The sequence below is a fragment of the Sebastes fasciatus genome, chromosome 24 (genome assembly GCF_043250625.1).
Source record: "Sebastes fasciatus isolate fSebFas1 chromosome 24, fSebFas1.pri, whole genome shotgun sequence".
In the NCBI taxonomy this organism is placed as follows: domain Eukaryota; kingdom Metazoa; phylum Chordata; class Actinopteri; order Perciformes; family Sebastidae; genus Sebastes; species Sebastes fasciatus.
The window spans coordinates 6,640,205-6,665,718 of record NC_133818.1 but is presented as its reverse complement, the minus strand read 5'-3'; the positions used below and the strand labels follow the sequence as shown (position 1 = coordinate 6,665,718).

The 25,514-nt window shown below is 39.9% G+C and overlaps 1 protein-coding gene across 6 annotated transcripts in view; it reads right to left on the bottom strand.

Annotated features, from left to right (window-relative positions):
- Positions 1–25,514, bottom strand: part of cfap221 (cilia and flagella associated protein 221) — a 71,756-nt gene that overhangs the window by 29,250 nt on the left and 16,992 nt on the right. For 4 of the 6 annotated variants that reach the window (XM_074627410.1, XM_074627412.1, XM_074627414.1 and 1 more), the window contains exons 21-25: positions 25,361–25,439; positions 24,723–24,823; positions 20,899–20,991; positions 20,702–20,809; positions 18,604–19,104 (exon numbers count right to left, since the gene is read on the bottom strand). In XM_074627410.1, coding sequence (XP_074483511.1) covers positions 18,975–19,104; positions 20,702–20,809; positions 20,899–20,991; positions 24,723–24,823; positions 25,361–25,439 — 511 coding nt within the window. In that variant the 3' untranslated portion in view covers positions 18,604–18,974. Of the gene's footprint in view, positions 1–10,526; positions 10,571–18,603; positions 19,105–20,701; positions 20,810–20,898; positions 20,992–24,722; positions 24,824–25,360; positions 25,440–25,514 lie in introns of those variants that run through there. The other 2 variants (XM_074627415.1, XM_074627416.1) reach the window with 1 other exon arrangement.

Below are 25,514 nucleotides of genomic sequence, written 5' to 3'. Positions count from 1 at the left end.
ACACACACACATGCATACTGTAATAGCAGTGGGTAACCCTTAGTAATCCCCAGCCTTGTCCGTCTCTCCCAAGCAGCTGTGTCGCTCATCCCCCGTGCCTGCGAGCGTACGTGCACATGTGTGTGATCCCAGAGGGATTCGACGCCGGCATGGCTGACAGTGATGATAGCCGACAGATTATTACTCGCCGCGTGCACTCACGCGCACATATATAGGCTAAAGCGACCCACCGTGTGCGTTTACACTCCAGATGTGGAGGGTTGCCTCAGCCTACCTGGGAGTGGAATTCGTTTTCAGTGATTTGTTGGGAGATTTGCCAATATTTTGGTTTGGTCAGATGCTTTTGAACAGAATTCACTTGATGGATTGAAATGAAATTCCAACCATGCCTCAATGACAACCTGTGAGTGTGTGTGTGTGTGTGTGTGTGTGTGTGTGTGTGTGTGTGTGTGTGTGTGTGTGTGTGTGTGTGTGTGGGACGAGGAGTGAAGGGATGTGGGTGGAATAAAAGGCACAGTTGTATTGGGGATCTCTGCGTTCATGTTTATGTTATGTATGCATACCGTTCTACATACATATTTTACATACTGTACATGCAGCCGACCTTGTTATTGATAGCGTTCGCATTATAACCTGCACTGAATATAAAAAATAAAACTTTGGAAGGAAACAAACTGCAAAAACTTTCTTGGCTGCATGTTACTAATTTATGTTGTTGCAATGTTTTTAGTTTTAGCACGTTCAGCGTATCCTCATACAACGGCTTTTTGTGCGTTTGCCTACAAATGTCCAGCAACACGTGTCAATTTCTGCTCGTTACATACATAGTCTTTTCAAAATAAACTTCCGTCCTCACAGGAAACAACTTGGTTGGGTTTAGGCAACAAAACTACCTAGTTATGTTTAGGAAAAGATTGTGGTTTGGTTTAAAATAACTATGGAAGTGGTGAACTTCAGTACCAAAGTTACGTGACAAATAAACCAACGCTGACTTCTGGTTTCACGCGGGATATAAACACTGGTCTCCTGGGCGAAAGTTATTACAAATCATCCTCTGGGCACCGTGAATGTTTGCACCAAAATTCATGGCAATCCATCAAATAAATCTGGAGATATTCACTCAGAAGTTGTATCACTAAAGTCAGTAGACCTCATGAATGTCTGTACAAAATGTCATGGTAAAACATCCAATAATTGTGAGATATTTCACTCTGAACTTAAGTGGTGGACTAACCGACCAACAAACATTGCCATCACTAGCACCAGAACGCTAAAAAACTGCATAGAAGTAACAAAATAAAACACAAAAATGAAAACTACAACTAATAACATATACAGTAGTTACTGTAAGGCAATCGTCGAACATGTTATCCAAGCTTTGGCTTAGCAAACAGACCATTAGCTGAGCTTTCTGCCCATGCTATGGAAGCCAGTAGGTCAGCCTGCACTGAAAGCCTGTTGAGTACACTTCCATCCAAGCAGCAAATCTCTATAAGCGGTCAGGAAATAGGCCGTGACTTGGGAGCCTGAGGGCTGGAAAAGTGGGCTGGTGACAGGACAATTGCCGGGTCTGAAGCCCTGGAGTGGCAGGGCAAACCTGGGCAGGTGGAGAATAACACTCTCTTCGAGCTTAAGCGACTACTGTTGATGTGTCTTTGAGCGCGGCGAAACACAGAGTGAGCTGCCCCGGCGGCGAAGAGGGGGAAGTTTATGTGAGTAACAGTATAAGTGCAGTAGTAAGAACAATAAAGTAGAATAATAAAAGCAAAACTGGTACAAAGAAAATAATGTGTATTAATAAAAAAGTAAAGTGATGAAAAGTTTGTAAAGCAAAGTGGTTGGTAACGGTGCACATCTCCCAGCTGTGAGTGTGTTAACGTGTGTTAACGTGTGAAAACGTCGTCCCGGAGGCTGTTGCAAGAGCTTGTTAACAAGAACGTGTTAATAAGGTTTATACAAGAGTTAAAGCTGTCAGTGTCTCATCTCTTTCACTCCTCTCCCGTCGTTGGCACGTCTAGGTGTTTGGTAGAAAAAGACGCTTGAGGGTTTTTTAATTTTTTAGAGGAATGTGGTAAAAGAAAGACTTTTGAAAAGCCATGAATGAAAAAAGTAAGCAAATCCTGAATGCAACAGCAGCACTGATACTGTATCTGACGGTGGCGAAGCCTTTCGTAGAAGTCATAATCTGTATCAGAGATTAAAACTGTGCTATGGGCCTTAATCCTCCCCAGAGCGCATACACACACTGATGAAGCCCGGCAGCATAAATCCCACTTAGGCGGCTCTAAAGCACGCTTTAATTGAAAGCAGTCCACATATTGAAAAAAGGTGGCTGTCGCACTGCAGACCTCCATCAATGGGTAATGCACACTGGTGCTGCATGTGTTTAATTTCAATGCTTCAATGCTACAGCATTCACACAAAGGTCCAAAGACAGCCTTGACACCGTCTGTGTTGTCTTTTTTGACCTTTCCATGTCCTCTCTAACCACTTTTCCCTCTCGCCCGAGGTCAACCCCGCCACCATGTGCACAGACACTGAAACGCACCACTAAGTGTTGTCGCTTCACAAGATTGAGCATCGTCACCTGACGCCGCAGATTAGACGATAGTGAAATTGAGTGCCAGGGTTAAATCAAGTTGTAGGCCCGGCTCGGCTTGTTTTGTAGCTGGCCGACGTCCGCCCGAGGCCTCGGAGACGGAGTGAGTAACACCCGCTGTATCTTTAAATAAATCAGAAAAGCGCTGAGAGCAGAATGGGATTTAATACACACACACACACACACACACACACACACACACACACACACACACACACAGCGGCGAGGGGAACATATAACAGGAACACAACCTGAAACGGCAGGATTCAGGCGTCAACTCTGAAGAACGGCATAATTACAAAAGGTGGGTGTGTCATATTACAGTGGATGCCAATTAGCAGCAACAGGGTGTGATAATTATAATGGCCCACGATTTCACAGTTACAGAAGCAGTGAAAATGGCAATAGCAAAATCAGCTCATCAGAGTTACCAAAATAGTTTTTTCCGACTAATTTACACGACTAATTAATAAATATTTAAAATGATTCTCATTGGCTTTAGATAATAATAGTATATACCTCACATGTTATGTTAGGATAGCTACACCATAGACTGTATATGACGTATTTTTGTAGGCTAACCGAGAAGTTTGCATCACACTGGTTCCAATGGGATTTTTCCATTGGGTTTTGGATTATTGCAGAAAATAAGCTCTGTGGCAAACAAACGCTTATGATACTTACACGTTTTGTTGTAATAAAACGTCACAAATTAACACCACTTTTATGATTTTTGATGAGTGAATGCAGAAGTAAAAAGCTAACGTTAGGCTATATTACATAGGCGTGATGACGTTTAGTAGTCTTATTTAGCCACTTGTTCGCAACCGACATTTTTAAGACATATAAAGTGGGGTATTTATTGATGTACTTTATGTATTTATCGAACTAAAAACTCATTAAAAAAACTCTGACTTCCAGACGAAGGAACCGGAAGTGTTAAATACTAACTCATTTCAGGGTTTTAGGACTCATTCATCTATCAATCTATATGGACGACATGACAGCTCCCCAAAAGTGAAGCCAAAACATCTTGATCGCCCCCTGGTGGCTGGCTGCAGTATAGGTCATAAACCCCGCCTCCTCCATGTTAGCAGATGGGCCAAACTAAAAAGTCAAAGTGCACATCAAATACATTTTTCCCAAAGATGGTTTCTGTCATTTTAGGTAGTTCTTATCATGCTGATGTATGTTCAAGTGTTCATTTTTCTGATAATTTGGTTTTAATTAGTAATTTGATGCTATAAAAAGGGGCTGAGGAGTCATGATTGACGGCTGTGATTGACAGCTGCTCTGAGTGAAGTAGTCGAGCAGCCAGAGGCTCAAGAGGAGATGTAACTTTAACTTTCCATACCCGTCACCAGTCGGCGTAACATAGCAGATAGGTGGCTCACGCTTGTAAACTGTGACCGTGTTTAGCTTGTGATTGGCTTGGGCGGGTGTGTGGGCAGGACCTCGATGCCGCAGCTCCATCTTTATATACAGTCTGCGGTCTGTTTGTCTACTTTATAATTGATTTAAAAGTTTTCCTGATTATAGAACTCAGGCTGGCGGAATCGAGATAGTCTTTTAAATCTCTTCTTATGACTTCCATATTACTGTAAAGCCTTTTTTTATTGATATTTGCCTTCTACAGCATTGGATTTGTGCTTATTTTATTCTACCTGCCTTGTCTGTTTGTTCACTCTATGCACTCATTTGTTGAATAATTGCTGAAAAGTTTGAGTTATCATATTGTCTTTTGTCATATTTCATGTCAGTTCTTTCTCAGCTGCTAAACATTATTGATATATTATTATGGAGGCGGGCATGGCAGAACAGGGATTTCAGTGATTTACTGGATACTGGGCAACAGCCTACTGTGACAGCATGCCACAGCTCAAGAGAGGGCAGGCGTAATTCAAATGAGTCCAGACCTGGGAGCCTATTGATATCTTAAGATGATAATGCACAAGCATAATTGCCTTTCTCGATGAAATCAGCTGAGGGACTGCCAGCACCGGGCTATCTGACCGACCGTCTGTCCCTCTATCACACGAGAAACCTCAGGGGCATGGATTCTGAACTCAATATCTATAAAACTAAAAATATCTAACTGAAAAGGAAAGAGTTTCTGTGTGTCGATTTTCTCGACAACTGTTCTTCCGATCGACTTGACACTTGGTGGGTGTTCTGCAGAGGACCCAAGGAAGAACAGTGTCGAGTGTGAGCTCTTGAGATATATGGGATATATTCATTAGTAGTGTGTTATGGATGCACTGTGTGGAGAATTGAGAGGGGACCCCTATTAAAGTGTTACACCGCCAACGGCATGCTGGGTACAGCTCGCTCTCCGTCGCTCGCTACAATATTAACTGTTACACCGCTGAATGGCATGGTGGGTACAGCCATAGACTGTATAGAAGAAGTGGACCTTGACATCACCCATTGGTTTGTGGACTGCCGTTTTGAAGCCTTGACTTTGGCATTTTGTCCGTCGCCATCTTGGTTTCTTGCAACCAGAAGTGACACGAGAGGGTGGAGTTAAGTACAACCGAACGTTTTTAGGCGACCAAAATGTTACTTCACTTTTCAGACCCAGAGGTTGCCCACTTGGTACAGATTGCTCTCGATCGCTTGCTACAATATTAACTGTTACACCGCCGAACGTCATGCCAGCTTGCTTTTCGTCGCTTGCTACAATATCAACTGTTACACCGCCGAATGGCATGCTGGGTAAAGCTCACTCTCCGTCGCTTGCTACAATATTAACTGTTACGCTGCCAAACGTCATACTAGCTTGCTTTCCGTCATTCTCTACAATATTAACTGTTACACCGCCGAACGGCATGATGGGTACAGCTCGCTCTCCCTCGCTCGCTACATTATTAACTGTTACACATTCTAAGTGGGGAAATACTAATTATATTTATGTCACACATACAATAGCTTGAATATCGGTACATTTTACTCAAGTCTCAATAAAACTGTATTATTTATTAGAACTTGTTTTGACTTTTAAAAAGAATTGTCAAACAGGTATACAGTATCTCTTTAGTTTGCGGCCGTGTTTTTATCTTATTAATTGGCTCTTCTTGAGACTATTTGGAGCCTCTACAGCAGTGATTTCCCACCAGGGGTACTCGTACCCCAGGGGGTATCCATATAGTACAGTTGTACAGCTGCAGAGGAGAGCAGCCAAGGAGGGCTAATGCCAGAAATGCACCCATGTCCTATTTATTCTATATTACATCTAAACAATCTGCAGTCTCATTTACCGCATTCACTTTGGATTTCCTGCAAAACTAAAAGTAGTGGTGTGTTTACTGAAGCTGTATGGGAGCACAGTTTGACAGCACTACACTGCTGAATTGTTAAAAGATTACAATTAAGCTTCTACTTCTCACTATACAGTATACGCTCCTCTGGAACCACAGTGTGATTTCATTTTGTGAAAACAGACGCCTGAACACAGAAGGGAGTTATCAACAGTTAGTGCTCTAATTAACTCTGATTTTTGGCAGTTTTGATAGCTGGAACAATTTGCTATTACTGCAGCAACTCAGAATTGGGAAACAGGTCTATTAATCAAATTGCTTTTGTTTGTGTAAAAATCAATTATGGAAATAGGAACGCAGAATAAGGAAAAATACTTGTCAAGGTCAAGTTGAATATAACTGAGCAGCGTAGAGAGCTTAAGTCTCCAATGATTTTCCAACTTGTGTCTCTGATAAAAATCAAAAGTGAGAGCCTCTCACATAGGTAGAGGATGCAGTTACTCTGAGGTTCAACAAACGCACTGTGATCTCTGATTACGGCAGAATGCCCAGTGCATAGCAGGATCCACAAATCTGGCGGTGGTTAAAATGAAGCTAAAAAAAAACGTCAGATGGAGAGGCGAGGAATGGAGCCAGACATAAAAAACACAGAGCAAAATAGTCATTTTTGTACCAGGCACGCAACCAAGATGTGCCCGAGCTGACAAGGGTTTATTTTTCACATCATTTTAAGGTTCAGTGATTGCAATGACAATCAGCACTGCGAGGGATCTGACCTTGTGCACCCGCGATGATGATCAGTAGATCAGATGGTGCATTAAATTAATTTTGGGAATATAACGTGTCTGTTTTACACAGGTTGGAGGAGTATATTAGCACTATAATACATTCATACATTACTATTCTGTGCATTTGCCACATTGTGTATGTGCAGTGGAGCGTAGCGGATATTTCATATTAGCAGTAGAACCAGTTCATTTGTCACAAAATGATTGGAGGGTGACTCAGAAAGAGATATTTTAACTTCATCGCCTCTTCTACCCTGAGAAAACAAAGCTAATATGAGGCCATGGCAAGGGCACGGCAAATTAAACTGTATGAATCTAATATTCTGTATTAGTGCGGTTCAATACACAGTGCATTTGCAGTGTCTTGTTTTTTTACATCCAATTCCAACATTTATTAAATTCTCGCAGCCTATAATATCTGCGCATTGCCACTACGGTATGGTAAAGGTTAAGGAAAGACAATGTTTATGGCATATAAAATATAGTATATATAAAATATATAGGTATGGTTAGGGTTAGGTAACTAAAACACTTGATTAAAGATGTTAAATGCGAAATCGGGAGCATTTCTCTTGTGCTGATAGAGCTAACAGTGTTAATCGCCAACGAATATGCACTAAAAGCATGCATGGCCGGCCCGGCTATGTCAACAAAGCACAGAGAAGCTCGGATTACAACACACGCAAACCTCTATATCTTTACATAGCAAATAGTGCTATATTAATGCTCTGGATATCGTTTAGAGAACCTTTCAGGTTAGGGAAAGAAAAAACTGCCGGAAGTATTGTGGTCCCACTTAAAAAACTTTTGAAACAATTAAATGCCTCACTGTATTTTACCTTTAGAATATGTGTCTCACATTCATCTCCTTATGTTAAGCTTAATTAATCTTGACAGCATGCACTCTTTCAACGGCAGCAGCTGGAAGCAGCAACATCTGGCACATTCTCACTTTCGGTGACGTGCATAGCCACTTGCAACCTAAATCCACACATTCCCCGCCTGGTTACAGAAGCAATGCACTAATACTGAAGAATAAAACGCAGATCAGCATCTGATGGAAACAATGGGCGAAAATAAACTCTGAAGTTTCACAGCTTATTTGACAGGATTCCTCAAATGTAGGTACACGGTGTTAAGAAGACCGAGCAGGATAAACTATTCTAGTCAAGCCAATTGTCTCAAAACAACCAACTACCCTGTTTTCTCTCTTTTTCGTGTCTTGACCAAGTCTCCCTTGAAAGCAAACCCAATCTCAAAGGAACTACCCTGAATACAAAGACATCAAATGAGTACTACAAACACTCACTGGGAATACAGTTGGCTACAATGGGCTTTTCCAGCTCAGTAATTGGATAGATGGCTCGGAGCCTGTAAAGCGTACTTCACTGTGTTTGTGCTGTGGTTACTAAGCTAATTAGCGGTAAACAAGCAGCTAGTAACCGCCCTTCTGTTTGTCTTATGTTGTTTTGTGTCTTACATAAAAAAACAAAAACAGCTTGTCCTACAGCACTCATGCATTGGTAACTGCTGTTGAAAGCAGCACACCCCTCCAGGCTCTCCGCTGGAGCGATTTGAGTCCTTAAGTGTTGGCGACTCTCTTGGGTATTGTTGTGAGCATGTGTGAGTATTCGAGTCATATGGCTGAACGGTGTATGGAGTCATCTTCAGTTACTGAGGGCTGGCTTTAATTGAAAAACACCGATGTTGAGACCACTTAGGGTTTCTAATTATCTTACACTACAATGGCAACTGAAAGCAGGGCTTTCACACCAAGCGTGATAAAAGAGGAGTATTTCTTTCTTCATATCCTCCCGGTCTTTTGAAAGGATTAACCCCGTCAGCGGCGCCGGATTTGTGCCAAGAATTGCAGGTTCACGTCTCTCTAATGACCCTAATTAAAAAGGGCTATCAAGGATATTACAGAAACATGACAGTGGTGCTGTGCCATTGGAGAAAACTATAATTAGTGTACTCACTTTCAGCAAAGCACACTCTCTTATTATTATGGACATGTTTTGGGGAGGTTGCACATTTCTTTTTCCTAGAAACTTCATTCAAACTTCTAAATGTTCAGCTCATTTACATGACAACTGACAGTTCAACTGCATATATATAGTAGGCGTGGGAGAAAAAAAAATTGATTCACCTATGTAGCGTGATATTTTTTAATGCCAGAATTGATATATTTTCTTCATTTGAGTCTATGCAGAGGAAAAAGGAAGTTACCGCTTTTATTGTTGTAGTCTGAGTAACATGACGTCATATCTGTTCCGTATCCGTCAACCAAAACAAACCGCAGCTGGCCTCAACGTGGAAGTAGAAAACGTTGGAAGGATACAACCTGCACCCTCACATTTTAAATCTAAAGTGGTAAACACTACACATCCAGTAAAGTATGGAAACACTTTGGGTTTCACACGTTGCAGGAAAAACAGAACTAGACATCACGGCTAAAGCTGCCTGCCAACTCTGTCATGGACAGAAAACGTTATCGTATCGCTGTAACGTGGCGGTCAAGCCAGCCGTCACTCTCATCTACTGTAGAGCATCCATGTACTGACATTTATGTTAAATGCATTCAAACGGAGCTGACGAGGAGAGCTAGCGATGCACTTGGTGAAATTAGAGGAAGTATACACGTGTGACTACTTTTCAAAATAAGGTGTTAACAAAGGGAACTGTATATACAAAATACATATATGGAAATAAGATTGATTGGATTATATTCACCATAACTATAAAACATTACATGTTCCTTATAAATTAAAAAGAAAATAGCACTAATTTTTTAGGGAAATGTCTTTACTCTTTTTGTAATATAAAAAAAAGTAATAAATAATGCCTGACAATGACTGATATATTTGACTTCAGGACATCTCTGACTACATACATGCTGAAAATCAAACATTTTAATGTATTAATTTAGATATTATTCAAATTAAAAGTCTCTAGAAGTGTATGATTCAACTTTTTCCCATGGTATAGTGTTAAAAAAGTTACCAAAATTAACCCCTAACCCGCAATAAATCATAATATAAATAGATAAATTCAGGAAATTGAATCGCAATACTTAAAAATCGCAATACATATCGCCGCAGCCCTAATATAGAGTGCACACACACTTTCACTGCTTTCACTTCAGCTAAAATTCCAACTACTTTTACCACTTGCATGTCGACTGACGTTTAAATTGCATTAATCTTTTACTCGACTGACAAGTGTTTTTATCTCTTACTCGTCAACCGACATTTCAAGTGATTTTAACTCTTACTCGTCGACTGACATATCAAGTGCTTTCATCACTTTAAATGACAATTCAACTGCTTTCAATGTAACATGTTTACTTCAGTGGCGTAAGCAGAAATCAAGACTAATCATTGGCTACTTAATAGGCTCTGAAACGCACATGTTAACCAAAATAGGCCATTACAAATAGACTTACCTGAATGCACCACAGTCTAATCATACAAGCTTTATAGACTGGAATTTGCATTGCTAAGCAACAGCTTGGATCCATGTTTACTTCCTGTCAGCTTATGCCATTCACATACATTGTGAATTGATCTATACATCACCATCATCATCAGAGGTAATGTTACAGGCACCAACAACATTAACAGCATCTCACAGCGTGGCAGAGCGGCCACATATTCACACACACAGCTGACAACAGGATCATTAATCAAGCGTATGGACGGAGGTGCACCGGCACCAACAGGCTTAGTAAAGTTAACAATGACACTTTAACATGTCTGGCACGGCGGCCGCATAAACCACATGCACACACACACAGATGGCAGACGCAGCACCATCAGCATTAAATCTTATTGTACACCCAACAAAATCTATATAAATAACAATTAGAATCAATTAGCTTACTTTTGATGATTACAGCAGCAGACGACGGGGCTCGGTGTTAAACTCTGAAATGGAGAGCAAAGACAAACAGTTCAGTCATGATATCCGGATGCCAGTTTTTATCTGACTGACTGTTGAAAAGAGGCTTTCAACAGTTTGTTATGTGACAAAGGGCCACATACTGCACGTGTTATGACTTCACTTTTTTTAACATTTCAACTGCATTCATGTCTTCTTCCGGTGCTTACACTTCAACTAACACTTCAAACCCTTTCAGGTCTCAGGTCTTCACTTTTGACGAACAACAAAAAACTCTTTCAGCTCTTTTAATTCCCACAACTTCCACTGTTCAGACACAATTTACTCATTTCATCATCACTTAGTGCTCGCACTTAAACAGACACTTCATTTAGTGCCGACGCTCAAACTGAAACGTCCGTTTGAACCACCAATTCAACTTCTTTCAGTATTCGTATTTGAAACTGCCGCTTCAACCCCTGCTGTTTAAGTATTTCAACAGTTTATGTATCGCATCTGCTTCATTCAAACTCTTTATAATCTGCATTAAGGTTCTTAATCTAAATCACTCATTACATTTCCTAATCTGTGAGGTCACTAGATAGTAGTGATCAATTATTAGGTACATAGAGGTTCAGACATCAGGCAATTGGATTCCCATTTAGAAACAAATAGCCTACAGGCTTTTATATTGACGTCTTGCACCACAGATCTCCCTTCAAATGGCTTTATATATCTATCCACTGAAATGTCTGCGTGTAATGTGTGCTGCAAGTTTCTGCTTTGTTTCCATCCCTCTGTCGCCCACCTGGCCGCCTTAATAATAACATCCAAAGGATAGCACAAGGCCCACTCTGAATCGCAATCACTTCATTTACCAAGTATTGGAAATAGATTTGCAAATTGTCTCAGGGGCTCGAGGCGCAGATATTGTGACAACCCTTTAATTTACTGACACGTATGATGCGAGGAGAACAGGAGATTCTTTAATAAGGTAGCGGGAACTACTGCACATGCCCGCAAGCGCCAGTGATTTGGGTCTTGACCCTGACATCTTGTAAAGCTCTACCTTAAATAGAAAATGCGTTCACAGAAAAACAGCTTAAAATAGCTCCTGGGAGAAGATCAAGAAATACAGATTGTTTAATGAAAGTTATCTCTGACAAAGAGGGCCAGAATAGTGAATATTTAGATGTGTTAAATCAAACATTTTAAACCAGTGATACAACCTTGAAAGCTGCTGGATCTACTAAAGCAAGGCCTGCCCACTCTCCTCGACCAAAAAAAGGGATTTTATTTGCTGTTTGTTTTTTCCCCCGTCGAAAATAAACATTTGTATTTCCGTCCGCAGAAATGTCAGGGGGATTTATGTGGTCCCTGTTTTGTGTCGGTGGCCTATTTAATGCTACAGTGCACACCCCTCACAGCCCGATAATGAAAGCATTGCTCTTTATGTAGCCGGAAAATGTTCACTGCCAATCACGCTGACAAGTATTCCAAATTCAGATTCTTGGATAGTGCAGTTTTTGGAAATGCATTTCCAGGTATTGATATGAATCATATTTCCGCTCCGTCATACCCTGAATTAGATCCACTAGAGAACAACAACAGAAAAAGAAATGGGGCTCACCTGTGTGGCAAAAGTAGTTCTGGGTACTGCAGTGCCACTTGGTGGACAGGTTTTCAAGCAACTACTACTACTATAGTACTTCTACAGTATATGTACACATAGCATGAGTACTAGACGGACAATCCAACCCTTTAGACTTGTTACAAAATTGTACTTAAGAGTACTCAGATTACATTTAGCCTTTTTTCTCAGAATCTACAGTATTAGTCCGACTTTGTTTGGTAATGTGACATCTGCCTGTTTGTTTTTTTCCCATTTGGATCCTCCTGTTATTCTCCACTTTCAGATGGGGTGTTAAGCCTAAAGAAACACCCAGCGGTAATCTCTGTGATCTGAGTTTCAAGTTCTTGGGAGTAAAATCCTGTCAGATAAAGGTGGGGTTTGAAAGCAAGCGTCTACATAGTAAGTAAAATATTTAATCGTGATTAATGTTCAAAATGTACCTTAAAGGGAGATTTGTCAAGTATTTAATCCTCTTATCGACATGGGAGTGGGCAAATGTGCTGCTTTATGCAAATATATGTATATAATTTATTATTGGAAATCAATCAACAACACAAAACAATGACAAATATTGTCCAGAAACCCTCACAGGTACTGCATTTAGCATAACAAATATGCTCAAATCATAACATGGCAAACAGCTGTCAGTGTGTCAGTGTGCTGACTCGACTATGACTTGCCCCAAACTGCATGTGATTATCATAAAGTGGGCATGTCCGTAAAGGGGAGACTCGTGGGTACTCATAGACATTCACATATCTGGAGGACAGAGGTCAAGGGACCTCTTTGAAAATGGCCATGTCATTATTTCCTCGCCAAAATTTAGCGTAACTTTGGAGCGTTATTTAACCTCCTTCGCTAAAAGCTAGTATGACATGGTTGGTACCAATGGATTCATCAGGTTTTCTAGTTTCATTTGATCAAAATCTTCACTCTACCTTTAAAACTGAGCCGCTACAACCTAGAAATCGCAAGTTGCGTTAATGCGTTAAAGAAATTAGTGGCGTTAAAACAAATTTGCATTAATATGGCGGCGTGTTTTTTATATTATGACAATTTTCCAAAAATTAGATTTAAAAAATGTCAATATATCGCAATATATTAAATCGTAACCCCTGTATCATGAAACGTATCGCCAGATTCTTGCTCAGCCGTACTACATAATGCTTTTACTGAAGGTAAAGGTTCAGCTGAGACTATCCCCTCTGGCTCAGCTTCATCCTGCGCTACTTCGATTAGGCTAATCGGAGTTAAGTTTAAACCGGTCCTTACGAGAAATTGAATCAAACAATGGCTTGGAGTCTTCTCTATTTCTCCCCCCCAAAGACACCCGGTAGCTTGGCTGAGTGAGGAATATATCCCATCACAGCTCTGCCTCTCTGACTTAACATTTTAATGCACTGGCAGGGGGAAATATTTCCTCAGTGAGAGATGGAGATTTGTTAATGTGCCGTATCCACCGCGGAGAGGAGAGAGCACAGCGGCTGGTTTGAGCTCATTCAGCTTTCATTTATTAGGAAACATCCCCATTGTATTCGCCATTCCTCCTAGTTAATTGCAGCTTTTACATATTGCTCTATCTGATAGCATTTAGTAGAAGCTAACAGTAATGAGTAATCATTATATGAAGCTAACAGAGACCGATAGCATCCACACAGCTCAGAGATGAGTCAGAACACAGCAATTTTGCATCGCTTCAGGCTCGGTCAAAGGTCGACACGCTGACATTTAAAAAACACAACATATTAACACTGCGAACACAAAAGTGCGTCCGTGATGGAGGCTAATTAAATGCAATTTAGGGAGAGAATGGGAAGTAATCAAGAGTAATTCAAAGTAGTAGAAGACATTTATAGGAAAGATAGCTATGTGGGCGGACAAGACAACAGAACACATCTTTTTACTTTTGCATTCAACACATAACTTGTGCGTCAAACACAGAAGCATCTCCGTAAAAGCTCACCCAAAGGTGACTCATGAAAAAATACTGCAGCATTTAAAAAACAAAAAAAGCTTTTCACACCAAAATAAGTGCACAAGTGAGAAAGACTCTAAATTGGTATTTTTTTTTAAATCACACAGCAATCTGGGTCCAAGTCGTAATGCTTCTGATTTTCCCAAAGACTGCAAAATTGTTCACTTTGAGCACTCTGAGAAAGTACATTTGAAAGGGTTCATCAAAGAATACATCGATAATTTAAAAGAAATCATGTGTAGTACATGTTCTTCTGATTGTACAGAATATTTCTACCAGGCATGTACCCAAAAGATAAAAAGATTATTTCACCCCAAGTCACCATAACTCCTACGAAAATTACTTTATCTTGATTATTTACTGAACATAGATCACAGAAATTAAATGTATATCTGTTGGCCACATCTACTGAAATCATTAACCCAAATTCATTTACAATTTAACATATTTAAATGTCTGAGTTAAAGGTATCGTAGCCACATAAAAGAAGAATTCCACTAGACTAAAAGCTGAGATGGTGATGCTACTGCTCTGCTAAGCTTGGATTACCAAGATGAATGTTTGTTTTAAATCATCATAACTTTCAATTACAGATAACAGATAACATTCTGGCTTGAACTCGTTGCCGTTTTTGGTTGGGTTGGTTAGGTTTAGGTGTGAGATGGTTAGGGTTAGGGTATGAATGTCATGGTAAGCCAATCTGAGGTAGAGTATGGTGGGTAATGCCATCGCCGAAGTAGGAAAAAAATCACAACCGGTAAGGTCTGATGATGTCATTCTGCATGAGAATTAGCTTCTGTTTGTCATATTTTCTGAGCAATGGGCCTTCGGAACAATGGGTGTTTGATTTTGTGATAATGGGCTGTCGGACAAATGGGCTTTCGGTCCAATAGGACATTTTTCGGACTATTGGGGTTTCGAAATAATGGGCTGTCGGTGATTGATCTGAGGGAACATAGACACAGTCCTCTTGCATCATCCGCACTAATACGTTTTCGTTTTAAAACGCATACATTTTCCTACGTTTACGCCTAGAGTCCACACTACTCTGGCGTTTTTGAGCCCCTAAACCGGAGACGTTTCAAAACGCTGCTAACCTCGTTTTAGTTTTAAAACTCTGAGGTTGTGTTTTAGTCTGGACGGACAGAAACGGAGACCTTTGAAAACGGAGATGCAGACGCCAACGTTCGCTTCTTGATGGGGTCTTATCAGTCACAACGTGCTCTTCCAAAATTCATCACGCCCAATCAGGTGTCCCTTTACCAAAAGAAAACAAACAACACCAGTGGTTAATTTCAACATGGAGTTACAAGCATTGCTGAGCTTCCTTGGTTGTATTTTCTGCAACTGAACAACCAAAAAAACAGCATTTTAAAACGTATTAGTGTGGATGTCGCCTTAGTCTGTCATTCTCGGCTCCATTTTGTAGGTACTGCAAATTTTACGCGCTGTGTTCTCGAAAATTAAACTTTTCTATGGCATAATCATTTTTACATGGACCAATCATGTACTTACTGTGTTTTAGCTTAGCCTATTCTATTAAACTATATTGGCCATTAGTCTTGCATAACGCCATCTGGTATCTGCAATTGGAGCCTTGAAGAGACTTTTCGATGGAGTGAATTATATGTAGAAGAAACCCACTGAACACCTTCGGGGCTTTGATTCTGAGTAGGTGTAAAAACAGCAGCAATTGCACGACTAAAGCCTCAGTTCACCTGTTGTAGCTTCTCTGATAAGTCCGCTTAAGAGGGCATCTCACAGACATGTCCGTGTTGTGCCGACTCGGTTGTTCCTCCCACTTAAATGCTCCCAATTTTGACAGAAGCAGAAAGCGCTATATTGCTTAATTTAGACGGGCCTTTCAGTGATGCCGCTCTGCCAACAGTTCAGGGCACCTTGCCACTGCTGCAGCCAGTACGCCTCTCTATCATCGAGGACAAGGCGTACTGTGGGGCAGACTCCACATTTGCATGACCCTCAGCTGACGCTCAGAAATAGTCGGCGAACGATGTCAGGGCTGCTATTCAGAGCTAAAGTTGTTTATGGTGGATAAACAGCTGACATGGTGTTATGGCGGAGGAGATTTTATGTTCACTGGCTTCCACTCTTCCTTCTTTTCTCTCTCTGGTTGAAGACACAGACTCTAAATTATTTTTAAGTCAGGTCTTGAAGCCATTCAAAGCTCCACTTTAAGCCATTCCAAACACACAAGACTTTGTTCAAAGTCGGACCAAATGTATTTCAGCTTTTTCACAGAACTTTGCCAGTCAAAGAATTTCAGGGAGAGCGTCGTATCTCTGAGGGGCCATTACTCCACCAAAACCGCGACACAATGTCTCTCCCAGGAAGTTTTAGGGAGTAATTCATTGAAATGCGTGAAGAAGGGAAGACTGCGAGTGCGAGCTAGGGACGGGGGGGAAAAATGATGCCGTTAAAAGTTGCAATCACATCTGTTGCTGTAGGTTATTGAGTTGTAAATAGCGGCCGATGGGAGTTCGGAGACAGCAACGGAGGCGGATTATGTCTCGCAAACGACCTCTTCTTTTTTCGTTATGTCCTAATTTTAGGAGATATTTCAGGATTGTGGCAAACACGTCAACGGGGCGAGGCGATTTTCTTGCCATTGGGTGACGGATAAATGGGTCGACTGAATCAAAACTGCCTGTTTTTGCCTTATTTTTCAATCAGGATGGAGAAAAGGGGGTGAAAGCTTTACGGTACTATAAAAGGAAACGTTTTTTTTTACTGGAAACTGTAGTTGCCGACTGCTGTGTGAATGAATTATACAAACCTACAGTAACAGGCTGATGTACTGTATCTCCTCACTGTCTCTCCACACACACATCAAACATACACCGTCTCTCTCTCTCACACACATTTCTGTTACTATTATTACACCGTCTATTACTTATTCAACGCATATCCTTGCTGTGGCTTTAATTGAATATGAAGCTATCAACCTATACTAACGCGCAAAACTATAATGACATGAGCGTTAATAATACAATTAATTTCTCAATGGGATTTGTCTTTTTTTTTTAAGCTGCAGTGAAAGCAAGAGACGTGTCCTTTATGATCCACCCTCTACTGTCACGTCGCTGTGCTCTGGCTATAGGCTTTCTGCGTGGATCCAACCCCATGTCGGAAAAATGTGACCTTTTTTTATTAAGTGTCTGTAGAAGGGATGTTCAAACAAGCAACGTCCTCTCTGCACTGTATTTTTCTACTGCCATTAAGTGAGTACACATACACACACAGAAGGAGAAATAAGTGTAGAAATCTAACTGTAAAACTCACAGAGCTGGAGCTCCCTCTAGGGGTGACAGGAGGCACATACCGCGCTGGACTCCATCCCAGTGAGTTCACAGCATGTCAGCTCTTTTGATAATTAAATCCTGACCTGAGCAGATTTCTTTTTACAACCACATAAATATGCACTTTTAAAAATGTTGAAGTGATGTTTCAAATAAATGTAGAAATAATATCCCCTTGGCTGGCTACAAATCAGCGAGTGGTTACACAAATTAGAAGTTGTCAATATTAAAGTCTTCCCCCCTTTTTATAGACCCATTTTTGTGTTTTTTTATGCAGTCTTTAGGGGGAGATAGCAGGTCAGCAGTAAATGTCACATAGAAGTGGTGTACATCATCTGAAAGCTGGGAACCTGGAGATTAATTTGAGGTGCAGCTCAGCACTGTGTGTCAACTTATTCTAGTCATGAATCAGAAATAAACGTGAGTTAAGGACTTACAACATTATGATAGAAGTATATGATGGTCATCCCCATGCGACACCAATACCTTGAGGAACACCATAGAAAGAGCCATGCTGTGATTTGGTTTCAAAAACATTGGGAGATTTCTGCAAGAATTGCATTTTTCGGCGATTGGATGGCGAGCACTTCTGTTGTGTAAACTGCTCAGAAACCCCCTTATTGTCAATCTAGCTAGGAAAGACATCCATCCTCTGAATGCTCTAGGTCTCTAGTTTGTGACTGTAAAGTTTCATGAGGCTGTGATTATCCTAGAGGTCACCACAGGTCATTTTATACAGTGAGGACACGTTTTTTTTTTTAAATGGTCTCACTATAATGAAATGGTTACTATGGAGACTAACATCACACATTTATACTGCATTCAAAAAACTGCATGTGATTATCATAAAGTGGGCATGTCTGTAAAGGGGAGAACCCATTTTCATTCACATATCTGGAAGTCAGAGGTCAAGGGATCCCTTTGAAAATCACCATGACAGTTTTTCCTCGTCAAAATTTGTGTAACTTCGTTACTTAGCGTTCTTCCCGACACGCTAGTATGACATGGTTGATACCAATGGATTCTTTAGGTTTTCTAGTTTCATATGATACCAGTACCTTCAATCTACTTAACTATTGTTATTTTCTTATTACTAGATGACGCCAGCATTTCAAACAATGGAAATCATCAAAAAACATAATCAAGACTCATGTCAAAGCAATGGAAAGCATTTAATGCATTTAAATCAAACAGGGTCAATCCTATTTAAGCATGACACTGTTACAATTTAATACAGTTTAAATAGTAATAAACATTGAATCTTTGCTTCTATGACACCATAAACTACAGCACAGAAGGTAGTAGTCAGTAATGTGATGCAGCTTGTTAGAATCTACTGTGGCTGTGCTTATATATGGATCTGTGTGGGTGGAGGGATAACGAATTCCCAGGCTTTGTAAGAGCACAGGAGGAGCGTTTACTGGTAGGTTTGAGTAGGTGGGAGGGAGGCAATAAACTTGTAGTCTTGCAATTGTGTTTATTCATGTGTTAAGTGTGTACACAGAGCCTATTTGGAGGTGTTTTGTCTATTCAGTGCAGTCCTCTCCTGGTGTTATGACAGTGACTCCGAGTTGCTTCAACCTGGTCGTCACTCTTTTTCCCATCTGGTTGAGCTCGGACCTGTAGGTCGCCTCCATCTGATGCTCCCTCTGGTGCCTGTGACACACAGATTTAACATACAGAACTGGTTAAAAGGACTGACTGATAAACTAGAGTCTAGTTCAGCATTCACTATAAAGCATATAAGACTAAAATGCAGCATTCAAATTTCAGAAAATATATATTTTTCTACGTTTCAGTTTCAAATTAAAGTAATCCTAGCTACATCATGTATTAATTTGTCAAAATATGATAAAAATGTCCCTCTGAAAAATTAAAATGTAATAAATTCCTAGAAAAATGCACTAAAAAGATGACTATGTTGTAAAATTAAAAGGGGTCATTAAATATTACACTCATTTTCTACATTGCCATTGAAGGCAAAATAAATAAAATAAATAAAATAAATAAAATAAATAAAATAAATAAAATAAATAATAAATAAATAAATAAATAAAAATACAAAGCCAGGGGAGAGGGTGATAATCCAAGAAAAAAAACGTACTTTAAAATTTCAGAGACTAAAGTCGCAGCCTAAATTTCCGAGAAACAACTCAAATTTAAGACACAAAAACTTGAATATTCTCAGATTTTATAAAGTCGTACATTTGTGAGAAAAAGCTCAAAAATTCCCTGAGATTAAAGTCACAAATTTACGAGAAAAAAACACTTGAATATTCTCTGAGATTATAAAGTCGGACATTTGTGAGAAAAAGATTCTCTGAGATTAAAGGCACAAATTTACGAGAAAAATAACTGAAAAATTGTGTTTTGTTTCTTTGTGTGAAGAAACCACTCTGCTTCACTTTGCAAGGTTGGATCAACCTCGTTATGTCGGCAGGGAATGACCTAATCCAATTATACTTTGCAATCAGATTTAATTATAAGGAAATACTCGTGATTTTAGAGCAGAATCACCAGATTACATTGCAGTGAATTGGGCCTATTCAGAAGAAAAGCAAAACACTGATATGTGGGTTTTTTTCTCGTTTATTTACCACTTTAATCTCAGAGAGTATATTTAATATAAGTTGTTTTTCTCAGAATATTACCCCTCTCACTGGGCTCCGTAATTACTATTTTTGCTACCTACAATGGCCCCAATCCGTCTTTGTAATTTTCAGAGACATTTTCATCACATATTGAGTTACAGTATCCAGCACACTTCCATCAGATTACATCTGTATAACAGCAACATATAATTAGAATGATAATAGAATGACGTACATGATGAATTTATGTGAGATAAGAATGCATGTTAGGCGAGTTAACCGAGTTCATATACAGTTCATCCTCAGTTAAGAGTCTTTGCTAGAATTATGCGAGGCCGAAACGCCAACCAACGACACAATCTTGATTCATGTTCAAAGATAATGATTAAAAACAATTTCATTGCTATAAAAAAAAGTGTTATCATGCCGAGTGTTCCTGCTCCCAGGAAGCTTTTGTTGGAAGGAACTCCAGGTACACGAACATTAACTTCATGTTTGGTTTCATTTAGCACTCCCCCTCTTAAAACTAAAGTACAAAGTGTTCTGTAATATCTGAGTCTGTATGTGGATGTGCTTCTTTCATGTAAATAAGCACCTAAAAACTCCTTGCTTCTCTACTTGATTGTGAATGCATGAGTTACACATCCTGCCAGCAGACTCACCTGGCTGCCGTCCCTCTGGTGAGGTTGCTATTGGAGACCAAAGCTTCCCCAGACAAGAACTCCGCTCTGATAATCTCTGGTGTTAGTTGGACTCCTGAGCCTTCACACCTGAACACAGACAAACGCACGTAATCAGAGCATGAAAGCAGAGATCTTTAACAAGAGGATCAATAGATGTCAATGTAGCATGTGCTTACGGCTCGTCCATTAGTGGAGGCAGATCATCAGGAGGGCCGGTGAGAGGAGGAGGTGCTGCGAGTGGAAGTATATCTGTGCTGTAGTCGACAGACCTATAGAGGACACACACAGCGCTTTTTCCCCTGAAGAGCCAGACCACACATTACCGAACCGAGATAATGGTCACATATCTACTCCATCTTACTTAGATGAAAGGACTGCTGCGGGTTGTTTGAAATCGCCGTTTGAACGGGAATGATAAAAGATCTCCAGAGTGAAAGTTGATACCACTTACGGGCAAAATAGAATTAAAAGATTGAAAAGCCACAGGTTTGCTTTTGGAGGCACTTCAGGCACTGAACAGAAACTTCATAATGGTTTGCAATTTGAGGTCATTTTGAGATACTATTATTAAACATTATCATATTTCACATCATCCCTTTTACTCAATCTAAATGGGTCATATGTTAGCAAGCTAACATTAGTTTTGTGAGTCAGCTAACTCATCATGCACTACGTTACCATGCACTATGTTGGCATACACTACGTTACCATGCACAACATTAGTATGCACTACATAAGCATACAGTGTGTTACCATGCATTATGTAGGCATACAGTGTGTTACCATGCATTATGTAGGCATACAGTGCGTTACCATGCATTAAGTTAGTATGCACTACATTCGTATGCGATTTCGAACACAAACGTTGGGAACAACATTGACACATCATCATCTTTTAAGTTGACATGGCAATGTTGTTAGCAAACAGTTTCTTGTTTTCACTCCGGCAGTTACGTAGCAACATTATCATTCATTTAGAGTCATGTTTGTGTCCAGCTGATGAATTAAAGTCTAATATTGACTCCCTTTTAGCTCGGTTTTTGGTCTCCACAAACTCCTGAGGGAAATATCTGGCTCTTAAACTGCTAAATGTTCCACTATGGTCACCAGCTAACTGTACTGTCTGCTGTTTGGTGCTGAGCAGGTAGTGTACAGTGGCTTTTTTAGAGCTTTTTCACTGAAAACAAATGCCTGCTCTGGCCAAAAACAACGCAGTGAGAGCGAACCAAAACCGTAAAGTTTAACCAGAGAGCTAAACAACAAGCTGAAACTCACTATAAAGCTGAGAGGAGCCGCAGACTCAGGTGATAATTCTCTGTAGGTTCACCACAAGCGACCCCTTTCACACTGTCGTATTGTTTTCACATAGTCATCTGATGCATTATTATAGAAATATTCAGGGGACTTCAAATAGTCTGTGCTATAAAACAGTACAGTGTTCTGTAATCAAATTACAGAATCAAAAATAAAGCATTTGAGTCAAACTCTCATGTATAATAGGTTTCAGTTGTACCCAGAGAGTTACAATTTTAAAGTGTGTTGGTACTCCAGGTACAACAGAATCCTTTTAATCATTCACACATACTGTATAAAAGGAAAACACACATTTCTCTCTCTCTCCTGCTGTCAAGTTGCTGTCAAGTTCATTCTCATCTTCTATTATAACCGCCTGACATAAATCGTATTGTTTGTGTTTGCCAGATAACCGGAGAGACTGTGAATGTAACCGCTGAGGCAGAGATAGAAAAATTAATAAGGCTGAGCAGGGAGGCTGGGTGAAAGTCATCTCCTGCATGACAAAAGAAGAATATATCTACAGTTATCCTGCAGATCAGTGCTGACAGGCATAAAGAGAATACTTTGCCTCGCCAGACATCTGATTATGTAACGTGGGGAAGGTGAGGAGAAACGGGAAGTAGACAGAAAGGTGAGGAGAAAGGGAGCTGAAGCGGAGTCAGATAAACCCACGCATTCGCGAGTACATCATGTGAACACTGGCTGCCCAGATTACTTGGGCGTCTCGTCAAATAAGGACTTGAAATTGTTTCAGATCTCGCGGGGAACATTGCTTCATTAGCTCTGCAACTTTAAATCACTATCATGCCAGACAAATTACGATGCACATGACGCTAATTTCTGGAAAAGGGTCAGAAGTGTTTTGCATACCTGAGTGGTATTCGCTGTGACAGAGCTGCACCCCATAGGACAGCCCCACACTGTGTTCACTAATACACTACATCAAAATATCATCATTTATTCACTGTCCATTTAGGCTAAAGACTGAATAAATCATTAGTTCACAGTGGAAGTGAAGACAGTGTGCGGGGCTCTCTGCTTCCATGTGACCTAGATTCTGCACACAGAAAGTATTTCACTTTTACAATAGTACTACAGAAGAGAAGGCTTTTATGAGAAGAAGTTTCTATTAGTGCTGTCAAAGTTAATGCGATAATAACGCAAATTCATTTTAACGCCACTAATTTCTTTATTCATTAACGCAACTTGCCATTTTTAGGTTGTAGCGAGCTCAGTTTTAAAGCTAGAGTGAAGATACTGGTATCATATGAAACTAGAAAAACCTAAGGAATCCAGTAGTACCAACCATTTTTTGCGAAAGAGGATAAATAACGCTCCAAATTTAAGCACAATTTTGGTGAGGAAAAACTGCCATGGCCATTTTCAAAGGGGTCCCTTGACCTCTGACCTCAAGATATGTGAATGAAAATGGGTTTTATGGGTACCCACGAGTCTCCCCTTTACAGACATGCCCACTTTATGATTATCACATGCAGTTTGAGGCAAGTCACAGTCAAGTCAGCACACTGACACACTGACAGCTGTTGTTGCCTGTTGGGCTGCAGTTTGCCATGTTATGATTTGAGCATATTTTGTTATGCTAAATGCAGTACCTGTGAGGGTTTCTGGACAATATCTGTCATTGTTTTGTGTTGCTAATTGATTTACAATATTAAATATATACATGTATTTGCATAAAGCAGCATATTTGTCCACTCCCATGTTGATAAGAGTATTAAATACTTGACAAATCTCCCTTTAAAAGGTACATTTTGAACAGATAAAAAATGTGTGATTATTTTGCGATTAATCACGATTAAATATCTGAACAGATTGACAGCCTTAAAAATAAGTAAAAGTCAAACTAAGGCAGATCACTGCAGTAGTATCAACTACTTATATGTGGACATTTGCATTACACTCAAGTGAAAATGTGTCTTGAAATCAGAGGCTCTAAAACTTGAGGAAGAAAGCTAATCTCAACACTCGACATTGTTTTAAAAAATAGAAAACTTTAGGGACTATTTTACAAAAGTAGAAGTGATGAATGCAAGAAGAACAAACCTACTGTGCAGCATTCTTACCTAGATTTGCCAAATCCTAATAAATAAATAAAAACTCAAAATCAAACTGCTAGAAGTACAAAATATTTGAAGACTGCAAGAAGTTATGTTTCTGTAATACAGAATGTGAGATGATGGATGCAATGCCAAGCTATTAAATATTCAAGCTTTGTCTTGGCAAGTTGACAGGATAAATATTTACACCAAGAACACAGATGTCTACTCCAAGTGACCAGTTGTTAAACCAGTAATATGAGCTTGCAGCTTTAGATCAACAGATGCGACCTTCCCACTTGTCACCCTATGTAGTGTATGAAAATGCTACTTCTGACAAAGCTGGAGAAGCTACAATAAATTGCGGTCATAAGTTCAAATTCCTCCACGGGCTGCAGAGATATGGACAGCGGAAGTGAAAAACAGCCACTATCCACTCTGTAAACAAGTCATGTAAACATGGTACTGTTTCAGAAGTTGGAGCTTCTCCGTGGTTTTACATGAGAACTTTTAACTTCTGGGTAGCTGCTGTCAGTACAGTATAAAAGGCCCTCTTATTGCCTTGTTCAGTAATATAAAAGGAGAAATAGGAACTGGCACACGTTTATATTGTACACAGTCAGTGATTGAGTTTAGTTGTGACCTACCTGCGCGGGTAACAGTCGCTGTTGAGAGCTGGTTGGTTGGACAGACACTTGGAGGTAATCGAGCCGAAATCCTTCCACGTCATGAGTCCTGGGATCACTTCCTGTTGTTGGTCAAGAATAAAAGACATTTGAATCAGTCCAATCTGATAAAAAGGAGCTAGTTTCACAATATCAACTTTAAAGCTGCAGCGATTCATAATTAATTAGTTGTCAACTATTAAATTAATCGCCAACCATTTTGATAATTGATTTGAGTCATTTTTAAGAAAAAAAAAAGTCTAAATTCTCTGATTGCAGCTTCTTAAATGTGAATATTTTCTGGTTTCTTTACTCCTCTATGACAGTAAACTGAATATCTTTTTATTGTGGACAAAACAAGACATTTGAGGACATCACCTTGGCCTTTGGGAAACAACTTGAGAAAATAATCGACAATGAAAATAATCATTAGTTGCAGCCCTAATTAATTTAAAGGGATTGCTCACATTTCAAAAATGCATGTTTTAATCATTACACCTTTTACTCCAGCAATAAAATGCCTCTATGTATATATCCAAAAATGATGAAAGTAATACTGGATGTACTAATAATGTACTGAAAATTCAAGTGCTTCAAGCATCCCAAAGAAAAGAACTCACCTTGAGGTCCGGATACTTCTTCCGAGTGTTCGGGGTTGGCGTCCCTCTGCCACTCTTGTTGCTCTCAGGGATCGTATACCTGCACACAGAGAGCACTTTCTGTCTGAGTATCTGAAAAATGAGTATCGGGCGAAGGTGCTTTTTAACGTTATCA